Source organism: Hypanus sabinus, chromosome 8 (assembly GCF_030144855.1).
Source record: "Hypanus sabinus isolate sHypSab1 chromosome 8, sHypSab1.hap1, whole genome shotgun sequence".
Taxonomy (NCBI): Eukaryota; Metazoa; Chordata; class Chondrichthyes; order Myliobatiformes; family Dasyatidae; genus Hypanus; species Hypanus sabinus.
In genome coordinates, this window is record NC_082713.1 from 155205711 (window position 1) to 155233120 (window position 27410).

Consider the following 27410-nt stretch of genomic DNA (forward strand, 5'->3'; position numbering starts at 1 on the left):
GGATAGATGTATTCCAAAACAAAGAAATACTCAAATGGAAAAATCTTACAACCATGGCTGATAAGAGAAGGCAAAGCTAATATAAATTCAAAAGAGAGGGCATATAATAAAGCAAAAATTAGCAGGAAGGTAGGGATTGGGAAGCTTTCAAAAACGTACAGAAATCAATTAAAAGAATCAATAGGAGGCAAATGCTGAAATAAAAAAGCAAGCTAGCAAACAATATCAAGGCGGATAGTAAAAACTTTTTCAAGTATATAAAAAATAAAAGAAAGATAAGAGTGGATATTGGACCACAAGAAAATTAGGCCAGAGAAATAATAATGGGAGACAAAGAGACGGCAGAAGAACTAAATTTGTCATCAGTCTTCACTGTGGAAGACATTGCAGTGTGCTAGGTTTTGAAGGATGTAAGGGAAGAGAAGTAGGTGCAGTTATTATTACAAGGGAGAAGGTGCTCAAAAAGCTAAAAGACCTAAGTCACCTAGAACAGATGTACTGCACTCTAGGGTTCTGAAAGAGGTAGCTGTAGAGATTGTGGAGGCATTAGTAATGATTTTTGAAGAATCATTGGACTCTGGCATGCTTCTGGAGGACTGGGAAATTGAAAATGCCACTCCACTCCTTAAGAAAGGAGGAAGGCAGCAGAAAGGAATGAATAGACCACTTTGCCTGACCTCAGTGGTTTGGAAGATGTTGGAGTCAATTGTTAAGGATGAGGTTATGGAGTACTTGGTGACACCAGACAAGATAGGACAAAATCTGCATGGTTTCCTTAAGGTAAAATCGTGCCTGCCAAACCTGTTGGAATTCCTTGAGGATATTACAAGTAGGATACACAAAGAGGATGCAATGATGCAATGGATGTTGTATATTTGGATTTTCAGAAGGCCTTTGACAAAATGCCACACATGAAGCTGCTAAACAAATTTAGAGCCCATGGTTTTACAGGAAAGTTATTGGCATGGTTAGAACATTAGCTGATTGGTAGGAGGCAGTGAATGAGAGTAAAAGGATCCTTTTTTGGTTGACTGCCTGTGACTAGTGGTGTTCCGCAGGGATTGGTGTTGGGACTGCTTCTTTGTACGCTGTATATTGATGATTTAGATGATGGAATAAATGGATTTGTTGCCAAGTTTACAGATGATACAAAGATTGTGGAGGGGCAGGTGGTGTGGAGGAAACAGGTAGGCTGCAGAAGGATTTAGGCTGATTGGGAGAATAGGCCAGAGAGTGGCAAATGAAATAGGATGTTGAAAAATGCACATTCATGCACTTCGGTAGTAGAAATAGATGTGTGGACTATTTTCTAAACAGGGAGAAAATCCAAAAATCTGAGATGCAAAAGGACTTGGGAGTCACACCCTAAAGGTTAGCTTGCAGGTCAAGTTGGTGGTGAGGAAGGTAAATGCAATGTTAACATTCATTTCAAGAGGTCACTAACACAAGAGCAGGGATGTGATGCTGAGTCATTATCAGGCACTGGTGAGGCCTCACCTTGAGTATTGTAAACAGTTTTGGGCCCCTTATCCAAGAGAAGATGTGCTGGCATTGGAGAGGGTTCAGAGGAGGTTCACCAGATTGATTCCGGAAATGAAAGGGTCATTATTTGAGGAATGTTTGATTGCTGGAATTTAGAAGGATGGAGGGGGACCTCATTGAAACCTTTTGAATGTTGAAAGGCCTAACAGAGTAGATGTGAAAATGATGTTTCCCACAGTGGGGGAGTCTAGGACAAGAGGTCACAGCCTTGGGAAAGAGGGATGTCCATTTAAAACAGATATACGGAGAAATTTCTTTAGCCAGAGGGTAGTGAATTTGTGGAATTTGTTACCACAGGCAGCTGTGGTGGCCAGATCATTGGGTGTATTTAAGGTGGAGATTGGTAGTTTCTTGATCAAATGTTACGGGGAGAAAGCCGGAGAGTGGGGCTGAGGGGGGAGAAAAGGATCAGCCATGATGAAATGACAGAGCAGATTCGAAGGGCCAAATGGCCTAACTCTGCTCCTATGTTTTATAGTCTTAACATTACCCATCCCTAGGAACATTTAGACAATAAGATGGTAAAGAGATGAAAAGTCAGATTTACAGACATTACAGGAGCAAAGTTCAGCAGCAGCCACACCCCAAGTTGCTCCGGTGTGTTGGGGACATCAGCGACCACTAAACCCATGCTGGAATAGTGTTTGAAGATGTCTAATGGCACTTAGCAACTCTGATTGCTGTCTGACGGTGATTATTCAAGGTAAGCCAAGATCACGACCTTGCAACTGATACTGATTAAGTGGCAGGCATTAATGAGTAAGATATAGTTGAAGCTAAGGGGTTGAAATCTTCATTATATAAATATATAATTAAAATAAGAATAATTCTTAAGGATAAAAGAGATTTGGGCTGATGCCCTACAAGGAAATGTAACCATTTGCAGGGTCTTATTCATATCTTGTTACGTAAGCATGAAATGAGATTTCTTACAGATCAGAAATCGTACTGCACACAGATGTCACAATAATGTTGGGATTGTCCCAGTGATAGAGAATTTGACTGATCAAGATACTGTCAGGGCACCATTTTTCAAGACAACATCCTGCAAAGAAGGTTTTAGTCTTCACTTCCTTCACATTGTCTCATACTTCACCCTTCTGTCACCTTTGCCTCACCCTCGCAAGAAAGAACTGAGATATTGAATGCAAAGTGAGAATGTCAGAACACTAGTCTGTATACTTAAAATCTTACTGGCAAGTGCTGTGATCCTCTTTTCAGTTCTTACATAAATTTAAGACAATTAAAGTGGTAATATTTAAATTGCAGTGATTTCCTAAATGAGACGCGGCTACTGAATCTTCCCCACTTTGTTGCCTTGAGTCTCAGATCTCAAACCACCCTACAATCCCACACCTCAGATCGCCCTCCCCCACTCCCCACCCCATGTCACCTCCCTCTTCTCTCCAAATTCCCAAACTCCCATACCAACAGGGAAAAAAAGGTTACTTCTTTTTGCTTTCTGGTCACTCTATTCCACAGTGTTGAATAAAGGTTAGTATCTGGTTTGGTAATAACTTAAAAGACAAGTGCCGTTTGCTTATATTACCCCTGCAAAAGCAAACACTCAATAAAACTGTAAATTTCCATCTGCTTAAGCAATGCTGCCTTGCGTCAGGCTGGGAATAGTAAGCATATCATGATTGCAAGCACAATAAAAATAGTCACACTTAACTGATACTATTGTCCAAGGTCAATTATCCTGCAGAATGTAAAATGCTGAATAGATGGAATCACCAGATTTCTTTTCATGCTGTTCTTAAAATGGATAGAAGCCCCTTTCAAATGAGGGGTGCAACATGGGGATTATTTAATAAACCAGCCATTTGGGGCGTGGCAGGTATGCTGTTCCATTAATTCAGGATTCAGGTTTATTTATTGTACTTACATTGAAACATACAGTGAAATGCATTGTTCCCTTTAACAACCAATGCACCTGACGATGTGTTGGGATCAGCCTACAAGTGTTGTCACACATTCTGGTGCTAAAATAACATGCCCACGATGCTCAGCAGAAAAACACAGGACACAACAAGCAGCAATAAAGCAGCAGTAGCCAAAACAAGCCCATTTCTCTCACTCACACCCCCCCCCCCCATGTGTATTCAAGTCAGATTTCAATGTTTGCAGATGGAGGCAAGACTGAAGAGCCATAAAGCAATCAGATTGTCTCGAAGCAACCTTGAACTAAAGATTATTTGAAAGATTAACCTCCTGACAATTGCTACATTTAAAGGGACATTAAAACTGTGTTCATTTACCAATTTCTGTGACATCTTTAATAGTATCAACTTTGGAAATGTCAAGAAATGCTGTTTGACTGACAGCAAAGATCTATCTAATTGAGTATTGAAAAAATGTGGCTGTTTCTCTCATTGGGAATCAATGTTGGGAGGACTGGAGTGGTGTAGTCTGAGGTTGAAGGAACCTCCAGGAAATGTGCCAGCAGTGCTTATGATCCCAGTGCAACGTCAAAATCACGTAACATATCGGAGTGGATTTTGCTGATTGTTGCCTGTGGTTCTGTGAGAAACAACTAACGACTCGCATGACTCTGAGACTCATACAGTCAGGGGCTTGATCAAGCTGAGAAACGCTGAGCAGATTCATGCATTCACTCACCGTTAGTGAGGCTGGCTGGCGGGCAGCTGCTCTTGCTGTGCCTGCTGACTGCCCATCACTGCTGTTTCTGTGATCCTCTCCTACACACTGTTTTAGTTTATTTCTGACTCACAAACAGTTCTCAGTAACAGAGCCCTGTTATCATCTGAGGATTGCTTGAGTTCTCAATTAGATGACAGTTGAATACATTTTGATACTGTGTTTGCACAATGGAGATTTATGAACACACTTACTTGGAATCTCATTGGATGTCATGGTATCATGGAACTTAATCAAAATAGGACAAGTCTACATAACAATATTTCTGGGGAAATTTTGAGGATAGTGTTCCGGCCAAAATTTTGGACATCCATTAAAATAATAAGTTAATCAAAAAAAGTTAGCGCAGAACTATTGTAAGGTAAATTAATTCTCCTAAACTTGATTGAGTGCATTGATGCAGTAATGGAAATGTTTGCAAAGATTGGAGCAGTTGAAAAACACACCCGTTCAAAAGACTCTTGATAAAGGATTGCATAGAGTACTCATCAGCAGAAGTAAATCTGGGGAGATTATAGGAGGAATGGTTGCATGGAAACAAAATTGGCCCGAGGGCAGAAAATCAAGGGTCGAGGCAACCACTAGTTCTTCAGAATAGAAACAAGTTTACTGCGCTGTTTCAGAGAAGGTATTATTAGGTCCACAGCTTCTTTTGTTAAGACATATGAGGGGTAATTGATAAATTTGTGGACTAAGGTGGAAGGAGTCAAAATTAGGAAACCTAGCACATTTATTTTTCAACATAGTCCCCTCCTACATTTACACACTTTGTCCAGCAGTCGTGGAGCATACAGATCTTGGACCTCCGGAAAGTGTCCACAGCAGGGGTGATTGATAAGTTTGTGGCCTAAGGTAGAAGGAGATGAGTTATTAACTTCAACCTTTCTGCATAATCACTCAGAGTTGAACAGCATGTGCATGTAATGAGAGCTGTATAACTCATCTCCTTCTACCTTAGGCCACAAACTTATCAATCACCCCTGCTGTGGACACTCTCTGAAGGCCCATGATCCATATGCTCCACGACTGCTGGACTAAGTGTGTAAATGTAGGAGGGGACTATGTTGAAAAATAAATGTATTCGGTTGCCTAAAATTGACTCCTACCTTCAGCCACGAACTTAGCAATCAGCCCTCATACATTATTAAGCTTGCCTATGATTCAGGAGTCAGAACCATGGTAAAATGAGGCGTATAGCAGTGGATGTTAGAAGAATGTAGACTTATAAAATGGACAGAAGCACAGCAGATGAAAGTTAACACTGAGAAATATTAAGTGAATGCATTTGGCTAGAAGAATGTGTATAGGTGATTTAAAGGAAGCGGTATAGAGAAAGCATCAAAAGAGGACCAATGAATCCTGGAATTTATAAACTCAATGGTTTGAAGGTGGCAAGTGAAGTTCATATACAACACACACAAAATGCTGGAGGAACTCAGCAGGTCAGGAAGCATCTATAGAAATGAATAGATAATTGACGTTTCGGGCCGAGACCCTTCTTCAGGACTGAGAAGGAAGGGGAAGATGCTAGAATAAAAAGGTGAGATGAGTGAAAGGAGGCTTGTTGGAAGGTGATAGGTGAAACCAGGTGGTGGGAAAGGTCAAAGGCTGGAGAAGAAGGAATCTGATAGGAGAGGAGAAAAAACAAAGCCAAGTTAATAAGTCAGTTGTTTTTTTAATAATAAGCCTATGGAAGCCTTGGGTTAATAGATACAGGGTCGAAGTATAAAAGCAAATAACTATGCTTTTACCTCCAGCTTTATCTGGAGTATTGTTCCAATTCTGGACATCTCCTTTTGGGAAGAATGACAAGTCTGTGGCACTAAGGAAATGATCAGGGATGAGGATCTTCAGTTACATGAGGAGAAAGGTAATGGAGGATTGGATATAGTGGTGCCTTTGATTATGCCGGCTGCTTTACTGAGGATGCAAGAAATGTAGACAGATTCCACAGGAGGGAGGTTCGTTTCTGTGATGTGTTGAACCTTGTCCACAGCTCTCTGTAGTTTCCTGAGGTCACATGCAGGGCAATTGCCACACAAGCTGTTAAGCATCCAGATAAGATACTTCCTATGGTGCATTGATAAAAATTGGTGAAGGGTCGATGAGGACATGACAAATTTCTTTGGCAACTTGAGGAAGTAGAGGCATTGGTGAGCTTTCTTGGCCATGACATCAGTGAAACAAAAAAAGGATATAATCAGGGTAAGAAAGTGTTAGTTTGGTGGGGCCAGACATCCAAAGGCCATGATGGCTTGGGAGACCATGGTGGTGAAGGTTCATCATGGCCTAGAGGAAGCTATATGGATCTGTCTTGACAGCTGATGTTTGGCCTCTGAGAGATATTTGCTATGCTTTAATAGTATCATCCTGTGAGCAGGTTTGATGATGACGTCAGGGTTGGTTCTCTGCAAATTAAATGCTTAGATTTAGAAGGAGATAAGTTAGAGAGAATAGGAAGACTGGAAAAATCAAAATTGCATTGACAGGTGTCAACAAACAGATCGCACAAAGATAAAAAAAAATCCAGAGGGAGGGTCCATGTGGTTGGGAATTCTGGAATAAAAGGGTCCACAATGTGATGTGTAGGCTCCTTGTCAAAGAAATAAACATGGAGACAGAGTCTGTGTTATATTGCTCTCAGAATTTATTAAGAGGGGGACATGGGGAGGTCAAGGCCTCTGTGGGATTAGAGAAGGGAAGATCAGAAGGGATTGTGAAAACATGGCAGAGATTGGTACCTAGGAAGACATAAGGGGGCTGAATAAAATGAAAAGAGAGAAAGGTCAAGATACTTTGGAGAGCACATGCATTCAGACTGCAAGGGTAATTCAGATCTTCATGTTGCCTGCCAGTATAATTTCCTGTCTTCCTCCAATTCTGTCTTATTTATTTGTGACCTTCTGAACTGATATAACAGATTCCAACATAAACTTGGCATACAGCTCCTTATTTTTCCTCTCAACATATTCCAACATTCTGGACTCAGTATGGAATTCATCAGTTTTAGGTATCTTGCTTTCTCTGCTTCCAACAGAACTGACCATTTCTGCTGTAGGTCATCCCTCTTTGATATTGGCCCCATTTTCTTCTCTCTGTTTTGCTCTGTTGGCCAGGATCTCCAAGCACTGCATCTGGGACATTTTCACCTTTCTTTGCCTGTTCTCTCCTTCTCTTACAGTCCTTTTGTTTCATTTTTTCTCCTCATTAACCCCATTCGCTGAATGATTACTATAGCTTGTTTCCAAGGTAACCCTGGACCCAACTCAAAGTATTGTCTATGAATCACCTGACTGGAGGCTGGTGGCCAGAGATGGGCTGTCCTGGGGTTGGAGGTTTGTGAATGAGCTTGGGTGGTTGGGAGGGAAGAATGGGGCTTCTCTTGCTGTTGTCCTGTTGCTTGTTGTGTCCTGTGTTGATCTGCCAAGCACTATCGGCATGCTATGTTAGTGTGGAATGTGTGGCAGCACTTGTGGGCTACCACCAGCACATCCTTAGGTTCTGTTGTTTGTTAAAGCAAATGACACATTTCACTGCATGTTTTGATGTGTGTGATAAATAAAATGGATTTGAATCTGAATTTGAACCTAGCAGAGGCATTCCCTTTGTCCTGTCTATCTCTCCTCCAACTTCTCAGCAACTTCAAAGTAACATCTTCTCTCTCTCTCTCTCTCTCTCTCTCTCTCTCTCTCTTCCTCGTTTGTTTCCATAGATGCTGCCTGGCCTGCTGAGTTCCTCCAGCAGTTTGAGTGCGTTGCTCGGGTTTCCAGCATCGGCAGGTCTTCTCCTGCTTGTGTTTTTATAACCAGGACCTGGCTTGCCTGTGGTCTTTTCAGTCACCTAATTAGTACTGGTTATAGAGTCATTGAGTTGACAAGATGAACTTTGTCCATCTACACTAATTCATTTACCTGCATTAAGACCATGCACTGCTAAGTTATAAGGCAGTTTCTGAAATGTTGTACCTCCCAGAAAAATATTAAAAAATCCATTGACTGATTGTTTTATCTCTCTGCAGAATGCTAAATTGAACATATATAATTAATACCTATAGCGTATATTAACAAAATAAGAATGAATCTATCAGCTGCTGGTGATAAATGAAACCTCTTCTGATAAAGGGAAACAAGTACACATATCATTGAGTACTCTGCCTGAGGTCATTTCAACCTAAAAGATTTACTTGTATAATAAATTTATTTCAGTTGTATTCACTCACTCCGGTTCTTTAAGATTATGGTTACAAACTCTGCTTGTTAGCATTTTGCAACATGATGTAGCTAAGCCAAGTACACAATTTAACACCATTTGTTTTTGTTTGTACCTGTTCATGATAGAACTAGAAAGACTTGACCTTATACTGGTTGTTACACGCAGCATAATAGAAATGTTCTGATAACCTTACAACATTTGAAAAGACAAATTTCCTCAACTGATTTGGCTGTCAGTCTCAAGAGGTTCAAAATTTATGCTATTACAGCCCGGTGCATTCCGGAGTTTAGAGTTCAATTCCGGTGCTCTCTGTAGGGAGTGTGTATATTCTCCCCATGAACCGCTTGGGTTTCCTCCAGGTGCTCGGGTTTCCTCCCACAGTCCAACAACATACTGGTTAGTAGGTTAATTGGTCATTGTAAATTGTCCTGTGATTAGGTTAGTGTGAAATGGGATGCTAGGCAGTGTGGCTTGTTGGGCCAGAAGGGTCTGTTCCGCACTATATCTCAAAATAAATAAAATTTAACTTCTGCTTGACAACACTATTCTAATATTGGGAGCTTAATTGACTGCATTAGAGTGAGTCGAATTGCCACCACGTGTTGAATAAAGCCTTTCTTCTTACCTGTCAACCAATGTGACCCATTGGGCAGTTTCTACTAACAGTTTGTTAATTTCTCACAAATACTGCTTCTACTTCAGTGCTTGTTGTAAAAACATTATTAGACATGTGTGCTTATCCTAACATCCAGAAGATGCTGGATTTCTGAAATAAGAAAAAGAACTGCTGCAATTGGGCAACAAGTCAGGCAGTATCCATGGAGAGAGAAACTGAGTTAATATCTCAAGTGATCAAAATTAAAAGAATATTCTGTGTAAAACTAAACATGTTGTGTCTGTGCAACTACATTTCAAATAAATAAAGGCTCGCATTCAGAGGCGAAGTTAACTTGTATATTAACTTTGCAGAGAGAGCAACAAATCTATGCACGAGGGTAAGCTATCAGTCAATATTTAGTGCTAAGGGGAATCATTGTGTTAAAGGCAATAGTACACTACAAAATATTGCTTCAGCCCTCTTGCCTTGTGCTGAAGATTTGGTCCATCACTATGATTTCTCAAAAAATTACGTTCCTTACGATAAGACTGAGAGCTACATGTAGCTGCTGTTTTCAAGTGATCAGTTCTGCTAGCTAAATTGTAAAGCCTTAAAGTCCTTGGGAACTTTGGATTACATTTGATATCCTGATCCAGTTTTGAATTGGAGTCACTTCACATGAGGCAGAATCAAGCATGAAGATTTGGTGTGTGTAGGTACCAGACATTACATTACTCCACCCTTACCCGGATACACGTGGCTTACACCAAAATGAGAGGCTAAATCTGCTTTCTAATCTCCATTCAGTCAGGTCCAAAAACTTCCAACCCATCCTTCCTAAAATTATTGTTGTCGCAAATCTTGACTAATTCATTCATAAGTTAATCATCGGCTTCATATGTTGTTCATCCTTTTTTTTCAGTTTTTTTATACATTTTACAAATTAAAAAAACCCCAAATCAGAATGAGGAACATTAATACAGTGCAAAATTAAGCATACAATGACAATATGATACAAAGAAAGAGAATTTTTTAAAAAAGCACCTAAATTGAAGACAAGTAAACTTAGTATCCTCCCCTAACCCCACAACACAATAAAAAAACTCCAGACCAACCACAACACAATATAGAGAATATAAATCAGGACAATCAAACTCCCAGACTGTGAATACACTTAGCAACAGAGGATAATAATGCCTACTACCAGAAAAAAAAAGGAGCTGAAAGCAAGGGACCGAAAAAAAGAAAAAAAAAACCCTAGTCAAGAGGAAGGTTACGAAAGTACACGATAAAAGGTCCCCAGACTTTATGGAACTTTAAATCCGAATTAAAAACTGAATAATGGATTTTTTCGAGGTCCAAGCAGGCCATAATGTCATTAAGCCATTGAGCATGAGTGGCCGGGGCAACATCTCTCCATCTGAGGAGGATCAAGCGTCTAGCCAGGAGAGAGGCAAAGGATAATATTCGGCATTTGGTCAGACTCAGACGTAAATCTGTCTCGCCCCAGAAACCGAACAAATCAATTAAGGGGTTTGGTTCTTGGTGCTGATTCAGAATATACGATAATGTAGTGAAGACATCTTTCCAAAATTTCTCCAAGCTAGGACAAAACCAGTACATATGAATGAGAGAGGCCTCACCCCTCTTGCATTTATCACAAAGCGGACTAATGTTAGGGTAGAATCGAGATAGTTTAGATTTAGACATATGGGCTCTATGAACAATCTTAAACTGTAAAAGGCAATGGCGAGCACAAAGAGAGGTTGAGTTAACCGATTTGAGAATCAAGTCCCAACTCTCATCAGATAAGGAGATATTTAAATCCTGCTCCCATGCCATTTTAATTTTATCCACAGGGGCCCATCGTAAGGCTGCTAACTTATCTCGAATAATTGATATTAAACCTTTACCTAGTGGATTAATGGAAAGAAATAAGTCCATAGCATTTTTCGCAGGCATTTCAGGAAAGTTAGGAATTAAAGGAGCAATAAATTGTCTAATTTGGAGATATCTAAAAAAATGAGCATTGGGCAGATTGAACTTAACAGAGAGCTGCTGAAAAGAAACGAAGTGATTATCAATGAAAAGATCTTCAAAATGCCTAATGCCCTTCCTATACCAAACATGGAATGCTGAATCATACGTAATAGGTAGAAATAAGTGATTATGTATGACAGGGCTGGAAACGGAAAAACCATGGAAACCATAGCATTTCCTAAGCTGAGCCCATATACGCAAAGTGTGTCTAACAAGAAGATTAGCTATTAATCTGGACAGACTACTAGGGAGTGCAGAGCCAGGAAGTGCAGAGAAAGATAGTTCTTTAGTGGAGCTCAACTCCATTGCCACCCACTTAGGGCACTCGTGTTGGCCATGGAAAAAAGACCAAAAGGTAGCACAACGTATATTAGCTGCCCAAAAATATAAATGAAAGTTAGGTAAAGCCATGCCACCCTCTTTTTTAGGTTTTTGGAGATGGATTTTACTAATTCTAGAGTGCTTATTCTTCCACAGATATGACAAAATAATAGAGTCTAAGGAGTCAAAAAAAGATTTAGGAATAAAAATTGGGATAGATTGAAATAAGTATAAAAATTTGGGGAGAACATACATCTTAACAACATTAATACGACCTACCAAAGACATAGATAGAGGTGACCATTGTAACAGACTCTGTTTTATAGTATATGAAAGATTGGCAAAGTTTTCCCGAAAGAGATCTTTAAACTTCCTTGTGACTGTAATTCCAAGATAAGTAAATTGATTATGAACTACTTTAAAAGGGAGATCACGAAATGCTAATTCTTGTGCTTCTTTACTAATTGGGAAAAGTTCACTCTTATGTAAATTAAGATTATAGCCAGCGATCTGGCTAAACTGGTCAAGAAGTGAAAACATTGGAGGTAAGGATGTAGACAGATTTGAGAGAAAAAGTAATAAGTCATCAGCATAAAGAGAAACTTTATGCTCAACACCCCCTCTCCAAATCCCAGTCAATTCAGGACAATTTCGAAATGCTATCGCCAAAGGTTCTATAGCCAAATCAAAGAGAAAGGGACTTAAGGGGCATCCCTGATGGGTGCCACGTTTGAGATTAAATACCTGGGATTTCTGAAAATTAGTTAAAACAGAAGCAGTAGGACACAGATACAGCAATTTGATCCAAGAGATGAAACTTTGACCAAGGTCAAATTTGTTCAACCTTTTTTAAGTATTCCTGACATACAATTCACTTTTATGTTTGATTGTTTAATTATTGACAGTGTCAAACAATGAGGCACTTAGAAAATCCCAAGAGCAGTAGCCAAGAAATGTGAAAATTATTTGATGCCCAAGATAGGCCCTTAGGTTTTCACTCTGAAGCTCACGGTACATCTGCTAACTTTGGGTATACAAAAATTAATGGTTAAAATTAATTTATAACTGAAGAAGGGACAGCTAATATCTTTAAATGAAATGGTATCCTTCAGAGCTTTCTATGGTCAGGTTATAAGGGCTAAGATTTAAATCAATAAATTTCTAATACAGAATAAAAACAAGTTTCTAAATCTAATCTATTGTGCAACTAGATCAAGGCGGGTCAATAAAGCAATTTGGAGAGCAATCTGTTCATGTAAACAGAAATACTGGCCTATAAAGCAAAGTATTATTTGCAAAAGAAGACATGAGGCTGCCCTAGCAGACAAGGTGAAGGAGAATCCTAAGGAATTCTACAGATTTATTAAGAGCAAAGAGATTGCAAAGGACACAATTGGTCCTCTGGAAAATCAGAATGTTAATCCATGCGTGGAGCTAAAAGAGATCTTAAACAGATTTTTTTGCATCTGTGTTTACTTGGGAGATGGACACAGTCTATAAAAGTCAGGCAAAGCAGTAGTGAGGTCGTGGACCCTATACAGATTACAAAAGAACAGGTGTTTGCTGACTTGAATTAGAGTGGATAAATCAACAGGGCCTGACAAGGTGTTCCCTCGGACCTTGTGGGAGGCAAGTGCAGAAATTTCAGGGATATTTAAAGCATCTTTACTGGCAGGTGAGGTGCCAGAAGATTGGAGGATAGCTAATGTTGTTCCGCTGTCTAAGAGAGGCTCTAAAAATAAACCAGGAAATTATAGGCCAGTGAGCCTGACATCAGTAGCGGGAAAGTTATTACAAGGGAACAGCTTCTTCCCCTCTGCCATCCGATTCCTAAATGGATGTTGCATCTTTGGACACTACCTCCCTTTTTAAAAAAAATACAGTATTTCTGTTTTTGCATATTTTTAATCTATTCAATATATGTAATTGATTTACTTGTTTACTTTTTAAATTTATATATTTTTTAATCTGCTAGATTATGTATTGCATTGAACTGTTGCTGCTAAGTTAACAAATTTTGCATCACTTGACAGTGATAATAAACCTGATTCTGATTCTGATTCTGATTAAATTAGGGGATTGCTCTGTGGCTTGGCTTGAAGGGCTGGAAGGACTTACTCTGTGTTGTATCTCAATAAGTAAACAAATAAGTTACATTCTACTGTCCTTTTTTTTACATTGCACCTCTCATCACATTTGAGCCAAATGATTCAGTTTGAATGTTACAAAATTGAACTGGGATCTTCATTACTGATAGTTCAGTCAGCTAAAAGCAGCATTGACAAATTGACTGGAGCACAATAGAAAACAACAACTTTTACCATGGCAAAACAATGATTATCAAAAGCATTTCACCCACAAAATGCTGCAGAAACTCAGCAGTTCTGGCAGCAACTATGGAAAGAAATAAATTAAATGAAATGAAATTTATGGGACTTCCGGTAAGATGGCGATTGTTTAGTCACTTCAAACTTTTGCTCCATTATACTTCCTATTTTCGCACTATGTGTCTCCCTTTTTAAACCTTAGCTCGTTATTTTTTTGCTTTCTTTTATCTGCCTGCGAATACATCTATCTTATAATGACTACAAAAAGTACTAAACTCGGGAAAAAAGAAACTTCCACGGATCTGTCGGCTGAGATTCTCTCTATCCTGGAACAGCATCGACAAGATACTCTAACGGATATCAAGACCAAATTTAGAGCTTCTATCAGTCAGCTGGAGTCAAAATTGGATCAGATTAATGCCAGAGTGGATGACCATACTGAACATCTATCTCACATCGACCTAACCTCTTAAGATTTAGGACGCCGTGTTCAACATCTAGAAACTCTCTGCTCCAACCTAACGGAAAAAAAACAGTAAACTTACTTCCAAAATGGTGGATCTCGAAAATCGGAGCAGACGTTGCAATCTGCGAATTCTCGGTTTGCCGGAGACCACCGAAAAGGGCTCTTCAGTTGAACTTTTCTCTTCTTTTCTCGGTGAGATTTTTGGGAAAGAATTTCTTCTGACTCCACCTGAGCTAGAAAGGGCTCACAGGATTTATGTTCCTTGTGCCATTTTGGGTTCTAGACCACTGCCAATTACTTTATGTTTTCATCGATATCAGCTGAAAAACCATTTGATTATGGAGGCACGCCGTAGAGGTACTTTGACTTTTCAAAATACAACTATTCGTTTCATGGAAGATTATGCCCCCCAGGTTCTGAAGATGGTGCTGAGTTCAAAGGCATAATGAAAGTGCTTTTTGATCGTGGATTTAAACCTTCTCTTCGTAACTGAGCCGATCTTCGAATTACGCTTACTACTGGAGAAGATAAGTGGTTTAAATCAGTGAAGGAGGCTGAGTTGTTTGTTGGAAATCTTCCAGCCATCTTGGCTTCTTCGGACCCAGTTTGATTTTCTAAAATGGCTGATAAGTATTTCTTGAATTAAAGTTTTTTTTTTGCGAACTCAGACTCTACTTGAATAATAAGGACATTAACTATTGAGATTCTAAGGGTTCTAGTTAGTCTCTCCCTGGACTTAGTGTGATTTTCCTAAATAGATTATTTAAATTTAATGTTTCCCTGTGGACTTTTAGATTTTACTTGTGTAATTTATTCTACTTCTGAATAACTTTAACTATAGAGAACTACAGTTGGTCTTAATTTGTTTTGGAGGCTTGGAGTTTCTTATTGAAGGCCTCCCTGTTGATTTATGGTATAAGATTTGCTTTTTTTTAAACGGCTGATATGCATTCTCTTTAAATTTATAATTTCCCCCTTCCCCCCCCTTTTATTTTTTTCTTTCAATTTTTCATAGTTTCTCGCGGGTAGGTTGGTTTTTTTTATTTCTTTTGTATTAAGTTTTATACCTTTTCTGACGAAGTTGTTCCTATTTGTAATTTTGCTCTCCAGTGCATAAATTAGCTACTACTTGCTATATTATCTATACGGAACCTATGTCAATGAAACGGAACTGAAAGTTATTTTTGGGGTAACATTTTTTTTTTGTAGAGCTAGCTGCTTTTTTGGGTAGCCATCTAGTTTTGGATTGCGAGGGTGGGGTGGGTTCTCTAGTTCCAACACTATTTACTGTTTTTTCTGTTTTCCCTTGTTATTCAGGACATGTTTCTGCCCTGATTTTACTGACTTATGTTTATATTTTTGCTCCCAGACTGTTACTGCAATGTTTGATTTTATATATGCCTACTACATTTTATGTACTAACAATTGATAATGGTTAATACACTTAAATTTGTGAACTGGAATGTAAAGGGATTGAATCATCCTGTTAAAAGAAGGAAGGTCTTCTCCCATATTAAGCAACTCAAAGCTGACATTGCTTTCCTTCAAGAAACTCATATTCGTAGTTTTGATAATTCTCGGCTTTTGTCAAAGTGGGTGGGTCAGCACTTTCATTCATCCTTCCCGGCCAAAGCTAGTGGTTTCCATCCTTATTAATTCAAATATTCCTTTTGAACTCTATAATAAGATATCTGGCACAAACGGCCATTTTATTATCGTTTCTGGTAAATTATATAATACTAAGGTTGTACTAGCAAACCTGTATGCTCCCAATTTTGACGATGTTAATTTTTTTGAATGATTTTTCTCCTCACTACCAGATTTAAACTCATGTTCTCTTATACTGGGTGGTGACTTTAATTGCTGGTTAGATCCCAATTTGGATTGATTGTCCCTTGTTACTAGATCACCTACTAAATCTGCTTTAGCTATTCACTCTTTTTCTTTCTAATTATGGTATCTCTGATATATGGCATTTCCTTCATCCTACCGAGAGAGATTATTCCTTTTTTTCACATGTTCACCATACCTTTACTGGAATTGACTATTTTTTAATTGATAGTCAACTTATTTCATTTGTCCATTCTTGTGACTATCAGAGTATACTGATTTCTGACCATGCTCCAATTACTTTGTCTCTAAATTTTCCTGGTTTCCCTCAGAAGAATAAACATTGGCGTTTTAACCCGACTTTATTAACGGACGATGATTTACTAAAATTTATTAAGGATCAGATAACTTTTTATTTAAATACTAATACATCATCTGAAATGTCATCCCAGATGGTCTGGGATACCATGAAAGCACATTTGAGGGGTCAAATAATCTCATATACAGCAAATCTTAATAGAAAGTCCTGTATAGATCGATTAGACCTAATTAATCAGATTAAAGAATTAGATCAATTGTATGCTCAAACTAATAACCCTGAATTATATAAGAAGCGTGTAGAACTTCAAACTAAATTTGACCTTCTTTCTACTCAACCTGTTGAACGTCAACTTCTTGAAAGTAAGAGTTGCCTTTATATTCATGGTGACAAATCTGGTAAATATCTAGTTAATCAGTTGAGGCGGTCTAAAGCTAAACAACATATCACAAAGATCCGGAAGGAGAATGGGGATATTACATCAGTTCACTCAGAAATTAATGATTTATTTAAAAATTTTTACTCTTGGATTTATTCCTCTGAATCTCTGAATGAGAATATTTCTGTTGATCTTAAATACTCTGAATATTCCTTCGCTTTCATCTGATTTTAAAGCAAAACTTGAATGAGCCTATATCTTCAGAAGGAATATCTTTTGCAATTTCTGCACTGTCTTCAGGCAAATCTCCTGGAGATACCCCATAGAATTTTATAAATCATTCTCTTCACTCCTTTCTTCTCAGTTACTCTCAGTACTATCTGACTCATTTAACTATGGTAAATTGCCACCCTCATTTAATGAGGCATGTATTATTCTTTTATTAAAAAAGGGTAAAGACCCAACAGAGTGTTCCTCGTACAGGCATTCTCTTTGCTTAATGTTGATGTTAAAATCTTGGCCAAAGTCTTGGCTCATAGATTAGAATATTATTTCTGATGATCAAACTGGTTTTATTAAAAACCGTCTTCCTTTTTTTAACATGCGGCGTTTATTTAATATTTTATATTCACCTTCAACTGAGATTCCTGAATGCGTTATTTCTCTCGATGTGGAGAAAGCATTTGATCGTATAGAGTGGAACTACCTCTTTGCGGTTTTAGAAAAATTTGACTTTGGTCAAAGTTTTATCTCTTGGATCAAATTGCTGTATCTATGTCCTACCGCCTCTGTTTTGACTAATTCTTAGCAATCCCAGTTATTTAACCTCAAACGTGGCACCTGTCAAGGATGCCCTTTAAGTCCCTTTCTTTTTGATTTGGCTGGGAACCTCTTGCGATAGCATTCCGAAGCCGTCCTGAATTGACCGGGATTTGGAGGGAGGGGTGTTGAGCATAAAGTTTCTCTTTATGCTGATGATCTATTAATTTTTCTTTCAAATCCGTCCACATCCTCACCTCCAATGTTTTCACTTCTTGATCAATTTAGCCAGTTTTCTGGCTATAAACTTAATTTACATCAGAGTGAACTTTTCCCAATTAATAAAGAAGCATTTTGTGACCTCCCCTTTAAAGTAGTTCACAATCAATTTACTTACCTTGGTATTACAGTTACAAGGAAGTTTAAAGATCTTTTTCGTGAAAAATTTGCCAATCTTTTATACACTACAAAACAGTCTGTCACAATGGTCACCTCTATCTATGTCCTTGGTAGGTCGTATTAATGTTGTTAAAATGTACGTTCTCCCTAAATTTTTATATTTATTTCAATCTATCCCAATTTTTATTTCTAAAACCTTTCTTGATTCCTTAGACTCTATTATTTTGTCCTATCTGTGGAAGAATAAGCGTTCTAGAATTAATAAAGTTTATCTTCAAAAATCTAAAAAAAGAGGGTGGCATGGCCTTACTTAATTTTTGTTTATACCACTGGGCAGCTAACATTTGTTGCACTATCTTTTGGTCTTTTTTTTCATAGCCAATCTGAGTGCCCTAATTGGGTAGCAATGGAGCTGAATTCCACTAAGGATCTATCTATTTTTGCACTTCTTGGTTCTGCACTCCCTAGTAGTTTGTCTGGACTAATTGTTAATCCTCTTGTTAGACATACTTTGCGAACATGGGCCCAGTTTAGGAAATTTTATGGTTTTTATGGTTTTTCCCTTTCTAGTCCTATCTTACATAATCATCTTTTTTTACCTACTATGTATGATTCAACATTCTATGATTGGTATAGGAAGGGCATTAGACATTTTGAAGATCTTTTTATCGATAATCACTTAGCATCCTTTCAACAGCTCTCTGCTAAGTTCAATCTGCCTAATGCCCATTTCTTTAGATATCTCCAAATCAGACACTTTATCAATCCTTTAATTCCCAACTTCCCTGAAATGCCCGAGAAAAATGCTATGGATTTCTTTCTTTCTATTAATCCACTGGGTAAAGGCTTAATATCATTTATCCATGATAAATTAGTATCCTTACGGCGTGCCCCTGTGGATAAAATTAGAATGGCTTGGGAGCATGACTTAAATATTCCTTTATCTGATGAGATTTTGGACTCGATTCTCAAATTGGTTAATTCAAGCTCTCTTTGTGTTCGCCACTGCCTTTTACAGTTTAAAATTTTTCATAGAGCCCATATGTCCAAATCTAAGTTATCTTGATTTTACCCTAATATTAGTCCTCTTTGTGATAAATGCAAAAGTGGCGAGGCCTCTCTTATTCATATGTACTGGACCTGTCCTAGCTTAGAGAAGTTTTGGAAAGATGTTTTTATAACTTGATCCTGTATTCTGAATCACCACTTAGAACCTAACCCTTTAATTGCAATGTTTGGTTTTTTGGGTGAGACAGATATATGCTTGAGTTCAACTAAATGTTGAATATTATCTTTTGCTTCTCTCCTGGCTAGACGTCTAATCTTCCTTAGATGGAGAGATGTTGCCCCGCCCACGCATGCTCAATGGCTTAACGATATCATGTCTGTTTAGACCTTGAAAAAATCCATTATTCAATTCTTAATTCGGATATAAAGTTTCATAAGGTCTGGGGACCTTTTATTGAGTATTTTCATAATTTTCCTCTTAATTAAGCTTTTTTTCAGTCCCTTGCTTTCAGCTCTTCTTTTTGGTAGCAGGCATTATTATCTTCTGTTTTCAAGTGTATTTACAGTTTTGTGGGTTTGAATGTTCTGATTTATATTTTCTACATTTTGATTTGGTTGGTCTGGAGTTTTTTTGTTGTGGGTTTTGGGGAGGATACTAACTTTACATGACTTAAATTTGGGTGCTTTCTCAATTACCTTATTTTGTATTATATTACTATTGTATGTTTATCTTGCACTGTACTAATTTTCTACTTTGATTTGGGTTTTTTTTATTTGTAGTGTTGTAGAAAATGCATTTAAAAAATCAATTAAAAAAGAAATTTATTTTTGTTTGAAATTAATTTATTTTGGTCAGTACAAACAGAACAAAAAGCATCACTTACAATGATGATTTCATAGGACAAAATTACAACAAAAAACATAAATATTCTTTAAAACAGACCCAAAGGATATAGGCTGAAGCTACAGGTTATTACTCCTACCCCTCTTACTTATGCAACAACATATTTGGCATCAATCATCGCATCAAAAACAAAAAAAAATCATAATCTATTAACACAAAATCCAATTCCAAATCTCATTTACATTACTCTCATTTATCTTAAATCAAGTATTTTATGTTTATTCATTAAATAATTTTAAAATAATTTTTAAACTTATGGAAAGTGCATATTTTTAAATTCTCACTACAACTGTTCCACAGATTCATCCCTCTGACTGAAATACAATGATTTTTTACATTTATTCTTATCCTTTGTTTTTGAAATATACATCTTCCTCTCAAATCATGTTGACTTTCTCTCATTTTAAACAACCTTTGGATACTTTGTGGTAGCTGTCCATTTTTTGCTTTGTACATAATTTGTATTATTTTAAAATCTACAAAATCTCTGAATTTTAAAGTGTTTAGTTGAATAAATAGTGGATTGATTGGCTCATAATAACTAGTCTTATTTACAATTCATATAACTTTCTTTCGGAGTAGAAAAATGGAATTTGTATTTGTTTTATATGTATTTCCCCGTACCTCTACACAGTAAGTCATGTATGGTACTATAAGTGAACAATATAATGTATACAAAGATTCCTGATCTAAGAAATCTTGCGCTTTGTACATTATTGCAATAGATTTTGACATTTTTGCTTTGACATAATTTGTCGTTTCCAGCTTAATTTACTATCTATTACCACTCCTAATAATTTTGTTTCTGTTACCTTATCAATTTCAACATCATTTATTCTAAGTCTACTATATGAGTTTGGTACACTGTTTCCAAATACTACGAATTTAGTTTAAAGAGTCGACGTTTCAGGCCAGGACTCTTCACCAGGACCCAAAATGTCGACTGTTTGTTGCCTAACTCTCTGTGTTCCTTCAGCGTTTTGTGTGTATTACTCTGGATTTCAAGCATCTTCAGTATCTCCTGTGTTCACTTTTCTCCGCCCAGGATATCACACTGTTTCCGAACAAGGATAAGACTGTCCTCGGAGAAGGAGGGATTACTCTCAGTGGAGGTCAGCGAGCACGAATCTGTTTGGCAAGGTTTGCATTACAATTTTAAGATTGTGAGAAAAAATTTAAACTGAAGGACAATTATGTATTTGCGTTGGAAGTAACATCTGAGAACCTCAGGTATGATCATCCTTTTAAGCAGTACCTACAAAAAATGATTAATTTAATCAACAGTGTTTCCTCACCTGGGGTCCAGCTCCGTGAACAATTTGGAGATTGTACCTCAGGTGATAAAATGTGGAGCGTCTACACCCGATGCACACGCCTCAAGGTGTGGGGACAACACTTCAGCAGCTGTGAAACGAGTGAATGTAATCCTGACGCAAGGTTTTGATCGAAAACGTCAACTGTTCCCCTGAGACCACAGGCTTCCTCGAGCACGGGGATTCCCATTAAGCAAGGGGTCCTGGACCCCAGGTTGGGAACCCCTGCAGTTTGCATTTTTTTTGTTACAAGAAACTGGAATTATTTTAATACTTTGGACATTCAGAGACATTTAAAAGCTGTTAAAATTGAAGTAGAAAATTACATACAACCTCCTCAATCTTCTAAGAAAGTGAAGGTGCTACACAACTCCATTGTGAATGCATCTCTGTGCTGGACCCAGAACAGGTAATCTGATACGTTAATGTCCAGGAATTTAAAACTGCTGGCTGTATCCACTGCCGAACCATCAATGTAGCAACACAGGAACATAGAAAATCTACAGCACATTACAGGCCCTTCAGCCCACAATGTTTTGCTGACCATGTAACCTACTCTAGAAGCTGCCTAGAATTTCCTTACTGCATAGCTCTCTATTTTTCTAAGCTCCATGTACTAAGAGACTCTTAAAAGACCCTATTGTAATCACCTCTACCACCATCGCTAGCAATGCATTCTACGCATTCACCACTCTCTGCGTGAGAAACTTGCCTCTGACATCCCTGTGGTGAACTATGTGCCTGTCGGGACACGCCCCTGCTGACTGCTCCTGTGGCTCCTCCCACAGGCCCCTGTATAAAGGAGACCTGCAGCCTGAAGCTCGGCCTCAGTCTCCAAGACCTTGTATGATAGACACTCACTCCTGGTTCCTTCTTCCAGTCAATAAAAGCCGATATCTCGCCTACGTCTCAGTGTGAGTTATTGATGGTGCATCAATCCCCCTTGTACCTAGTTCCACACAGCAAAAAACTATGCCCCCTTGTGTAAGCTATTTCAGTCCTGGGAAAAAGCCTCTGGCCATCCACACAATCAATGCCTCTCATCATCTTATACACCTCTATCAGGTCGCCTCACATCCTCTGTCGCTCCAAGGAGAAAAGGCTGAGTTCATTCAACCTATTGTCATAAGGCATGCTCCCCAATCCAGGGAACATCCTTGTAAATCTCCTCTGCAGCTTCCCCATCCTTCCTGTGGTAGGGTGATCAGTAATGAACACAGTACTTCAACTGGGATCTAACTAAGGTCTTAGAGACTGGACACACAAAATGCTGGTGGAACACAACAGACCAGGAAGCATCTATAGGGAGAAGCGCTATCGACGTTTCGGGCCGAGACCCTTCGTCAGGACTAAGTGATTTCAAATCTCTTACTATCTTTCCTTTCGGTTTGTCCTGACGAAAGGTCTCGGCCTGAAACGTCGACAGTGTTTCTCCCTATAGATGCTGCCTGGCCTGCTGTGTTCCACCAGCATTTTGTGTGTGTTGTTTGAATTTCTAGCATCTGCAGATTTCCTCGTGTTTGCTCTTATAGACTGACATATGTTTGCCTTCCTTCCCCTTCCTGAAGTCAACAATCAGTTCTTTAGTTTTACTGATGTTGAGTGAGAAGTTACTGTTGCAAAACCACCTGGGGTGTAATTTTGATGCAAAGCGGGCTACTCCAGCTAAACCAGTCCCTGCAACCAAATCAAAGAATCCATCAGCAGATTAAACTGACAAATCTGGTGCTCTATTCAGTCAATGTCCATGTTTTGAGTATCTAATAATGTTCTGGACTTTACTGCAGCTTAAACTGTTAAATGCTATTGCTTCTGAATACCACAGCAGGCACTGACTGGCCAGCGAGATCCAGCCCATTTTTGACTAACCCGTTTTACTTTATTTCTATCTGTCCATAGGGCACTGTATAAAGATGCTGATCTATATCTACTGGATTCACCATTTAGTCACCTAGATTTGACAACAGAGAAGAACATTTTTGAAAGGTATTTCTAAGAAGATTGCACTATTGAACCCAGTTTTTAAATACTTTAATGGCTTCAAATCCATTAAAAATAAAACAAAAAGTTTAACTGAGATGTAGGTTCATCAGTGTATCACTTTCATGGTGTAATATTAATGAGATCTGACTTCTGTGAGTCAGATCACTCACTTGCTGATGATATTCAGAATCAAGTGCATTATATAGTAAGTGTCAGATAAAGCTGACCCAAAGCAGATTATACAATCAGAGAATCTGAATCTATTGTGCTGCCAACTCACAGAACCACCAGTTGAGCATTTAATCTTTTATGTTCATTTTCATTCTGCATCAAATGACCCACAATTCTTTCATTTTGGATCAACATACACCAAGTGCTGGAGGAACTTAGCAAGCCAGGCGGCGCCTATGGAGGGGAATAAGCAGTCAACATTTCCAGCTGAGTCAATTGTTTATTCCCCTCTTTAGATGCTGCCTGACTAGCTGAGTTCCTCCACCACTTTGTGTATGTTGCTCAAGATTTCCAGCATCTGCAGAATCTCTCTTGCTTATATTTGAACCAAAGTGCATCCACATATGTTAATGTAGAGGATATATTATTTGTGTATAATCCATAATAATGAATCTTTCACATCTTAAACAAAGTCTCATTGTTCTAAAGGAAACAGAGGTGATTTCAATTTATGCTTTTTTAACAGCTGTCTTTGTAAACTCATGGCAAACAAAATTCGAATCTTGGTGACTTCAAAACTGGAGCACTTGAAGAAGGCAGATAAAATTCTACTTCTGCATGAGGGCCACTGCTACTTCTACGGAACCTTCTCTGAACTTCAGGGTGAAAGGCCCGACTTCAGTTCACAGCTTCTGGGTTCAGAGGATTTCGACAATTTTAGTGCTGAAAGAAGAAGCTCGATTCTGACCGAAACCCTTCGCCGCTGTTCTGTATCTTCAGGAGACGGGGCGGGTTTAGGTGGCTTCAGTGAAACTCGGAAAGCATCGTTTAAGCAACCACCAACAGAACTTATTGAGAAAAGAAAATCCTCACTTAAGCTCAATCCACTAACTTCAAACAAGAATTTTTCCCTCATACAAACAGCTTTGCCATATCCACAGACAAACGGGATGGACGATGGCGACAATGAGTCAGGGGAAAGGCGCTTTTCCATCATTCCTGAGAATGAACTGGGGGAGCCCGCACAGCCCCGCAGTAATTTATTCAAAAGCGAGATGTCATTTCGTTCTCATCGTCGCCAGTCTGTTCTGGCTCTCATGACTAACTCTCCCACAGCTCAGAGTAAAACTCACTTGCGCCATAGTGCGGTACGCAAGCTCTCCTTAGCCTCTCAGACCAACTTTGCTTCTTCAGATATTGATATTTACTCAAGACGTCTATCTGAAGATGGATCTTTTGAATTTAGTGAAGAAATAAATGAAGAAGATCTAAAGGTATGTTGAAAACTCCAATACTGAAAGCTATAATTTAATGTTTACCATAATAGATGAACAAAATGATAAAAATAACACAGCAATGCAGGTATTGCATGACATAAGAACAGATTCAAAATTATTCTGTATGAAGATGTTAAAAGGTTTCTCGGCTTCTAGTTCCACTTGCCCCTCCCCCCAGTCACTAATTTCATGAAGAGTTAATTAGTTGAATGAAGAAGTTGAAAAGTTCAGGAAAGATAATATTTTGTGCAAAACAAGTATTGAAGCTGTAAAGTATGCCTAAAAAATCCGAACGGGAACATTAGCAATTGGACAGGGATGGAGACATGAGGAAAATATTTCTCAACAATTTCAGTCTGAAGATATGTACCTAATGAGAGAATAGATGTTACTTACAGAGGTTGAGTTATTTTACTGAACTGTTTCCTCACATGTACCAGAGAGATTAGATTAGGAAGGCTCATCATCCAGTATCTAAACAGACATAGGAACGACAGGAGGTCATTTAGTTCACCAAGTTTATTTTGTCATGCTTTCAGACCTTGACCAATGTTTCCCCTAACTCCATTTATTTGCTTTATTTCTGACCAAAATTAAGACAAATAGATGGAGTTAACATTAAAAAAGTTAGCTGAGTTAAAAAGAAATATCTACAATTTGCCCTGAAAAAATGTGCATTGATGGATCTTTATAGAGTGTGAAATGTTGCAAATCAATCAATTGGTTTATTGGCAAACAGTAGGGGAGCTGCGTGGCCCCAGTCAAAGTGGGGACTAGGCGCTAAGCTGCAGTGTTGCCTGTTTGCAGCCGCCGGGGGAGGAGTCAGAGTCAAGCGCTCGGCATCTGTACTGGAACCGGCGCTGCTCCCACACATTGCCCCCCCACCCCCATCATGTTAGCTCAGCAGAAGACAAACTGTATCGTATTGGACCACAGACTGCCACAACATTCATGGACTCAGGGATCTGGAAATTTTTTTGTGTGACTATTATCTTACTACTATCTTATGCTATATGTGTGCTGTGCTGTGTATGACTGTTGGTGCAGTGTTTGCTCCTTGGCCCTGGAGTAGCGCTGTCTTACTTGACTGTATTCATAGGAATTCGTGTATGGTTGAATGACAACTAGCATTTGAACTTGATACAGCACAGAAATAGCCCTCCATGTGCTTGCCAATCATCATTTGTATTAATCCTAGCTACCAGCAATTGGAGTGTAGCCTACGTTGTTTTGGTAATTTAGTGCTTGCCCAGATACTTCGTGAATATTGTGATAGTAATTGCCTCCATCATCCCTGAGACAATGTATTCCAGTGCAGGAAGCTGAGGGGTAACCTGATAGAAGTATAGTAATTAAGAGAGACATAAATAGGGTAGGTGGTATGATTCTTTCTCCCAAGATGGAAATGTCAAACATGAGAGGGCATAAGTTTATGCTGGGGGGGGGGGGGTGGGGAACCTTTACAAGTTTCTACCAGAGGGTGATAGATACCTGGAATACGCTGCCAGGGGAAGTGGTAGAAGCAAATACACAAGCAACATTTAAGATGCATGAACAGGCAGAGAGTGGAGGGATTACAGACCATGTAGAGCAGATGGAATTAGTATAAATTGACATCATGGTCGACACAGGCCTGGTGACCAAAAGTCCTTTTCCTGTACTGTACTGTTCTACGTCTTGAATATCTACTTCAAAATCCTCTTGTTTGCAACTGACTCCAATAGCTTGAACCGACCTTCCTGAATGTTGTGACATGATAGCAGTGAGTACTTACAATTGTATTGCAGCAGGTGGAATTTATCTAGATTTTCAAAAGTCCTTTGATGAGGAACCTCATTACAGACAGACTGAATATCCAGAGTATCTCACTGTTTTCCTTTAGGAATGCTTCAGTGATGAAGAGGATATCCGTAATGTTACTACAACATGGAGCACTTACCTCAGATATGTTACACTAAATCGCAGCTTGGTTGCCGTGCTCATCCTTTGCCTTGTTATCTTTTCAGCCGAGGTAAGATAATAAGCAGAGTGGCAGTATACTTAACATACTGTGCACTTGTCCAACAATTTCCTTCTCTTGGAGCTGCATCATTTAAATTTTGTACATTCAGTGAAATATAAACGCATTTCAGACTCTGTAAGGGAAAATACTGCTTTCTTCAGCCATGAAGTATAAATGGTGTCAAACTAGAATCAAAAGTAAAATCTTGCAGGAGATTTATATCCTGGATAGTAAAGGGTTTTGTATAAATTTTTGTTATATTTAGAGATACAGCCCAATGAGTCCCTGTTACACACTAATCCATATATTTTTGGAATACGGGAAAATTAAGAGTTTGTAATACAATAAAGAACATGCAAAATAGATGCAGGACTAGTCTATCTTTAACCTCATGCGTGCCCTGGCATTCATTCAGTTCATGGCTGTGTCAGCACATTCCTGCACTAACCCTATTTTCCTATCATTAATATCTAAAATATATATAAAATATCCCCAGCGACTGGGACTCCACGATCTTCTTGAGTATAGTCACTGCTGAATACATGACAGGAGGAACCAATGAGCATTGATAGGTACAAGATATTGATATGATTAGATTTCAGCCTTTACAAAACGTAAGTGACAATGCTGTGAGAATTTTTGCATTCACTCCATTTGCTCATGGATGTTCAAGGAGGAATGGCACTCAAGAACATTTTGATGGTTTGTGCTTTTGCAGCTTTGTGGCTTACAAAGTAATGCCAAACGCGGCCTTAGGAACAAAATGCAACAGTGAACTCATACAAGTGTTTTTAAGCCTTATTGAAGAGGAAGGGGGTTTGCTAAATCAGGAGTGTCCACAACCTGAAGAATCCTGAGAGGACCAGACCTTCTCCAACTATTGCGATAAAAAGGTCTCC

At 38.6% G+C, this 27410-nt stretch overlaps 1 protein-coding gene across 2 annotated transcripts in view; it reads left to right on the forward strand.

The window, feature by feature from the left end:
- cftr (CF transmembrane conductance regulator) overlaps positions 1 to 27410 on the forward strand; it is a 154109-nt gene that overhangs the window by 86219 nt on the left and 40480 nt on the right. For both annotated transcript variants that reach the window (XM_059978285.1, XM_059978286.1), the window contains 4 exons: positions 20811 to 20905; positions 22978 to 23064; positions 23759 to 24506; positions 26392 to 26520. In XM_059978285.1, coding sequence (XP_059834268.1) covers positions 20811 to 20905; positions 22978 to 23064; positions 23759 to 24506; positions 26392 to 26520 — 1059 coding nt within the window. The remainder of the gene's footprint in view (positions 1 to 20810; positions 20906 to 22977; positions 23065 to 23758; positions 24507 to 26391; positions 26521 to 27410) is intronic.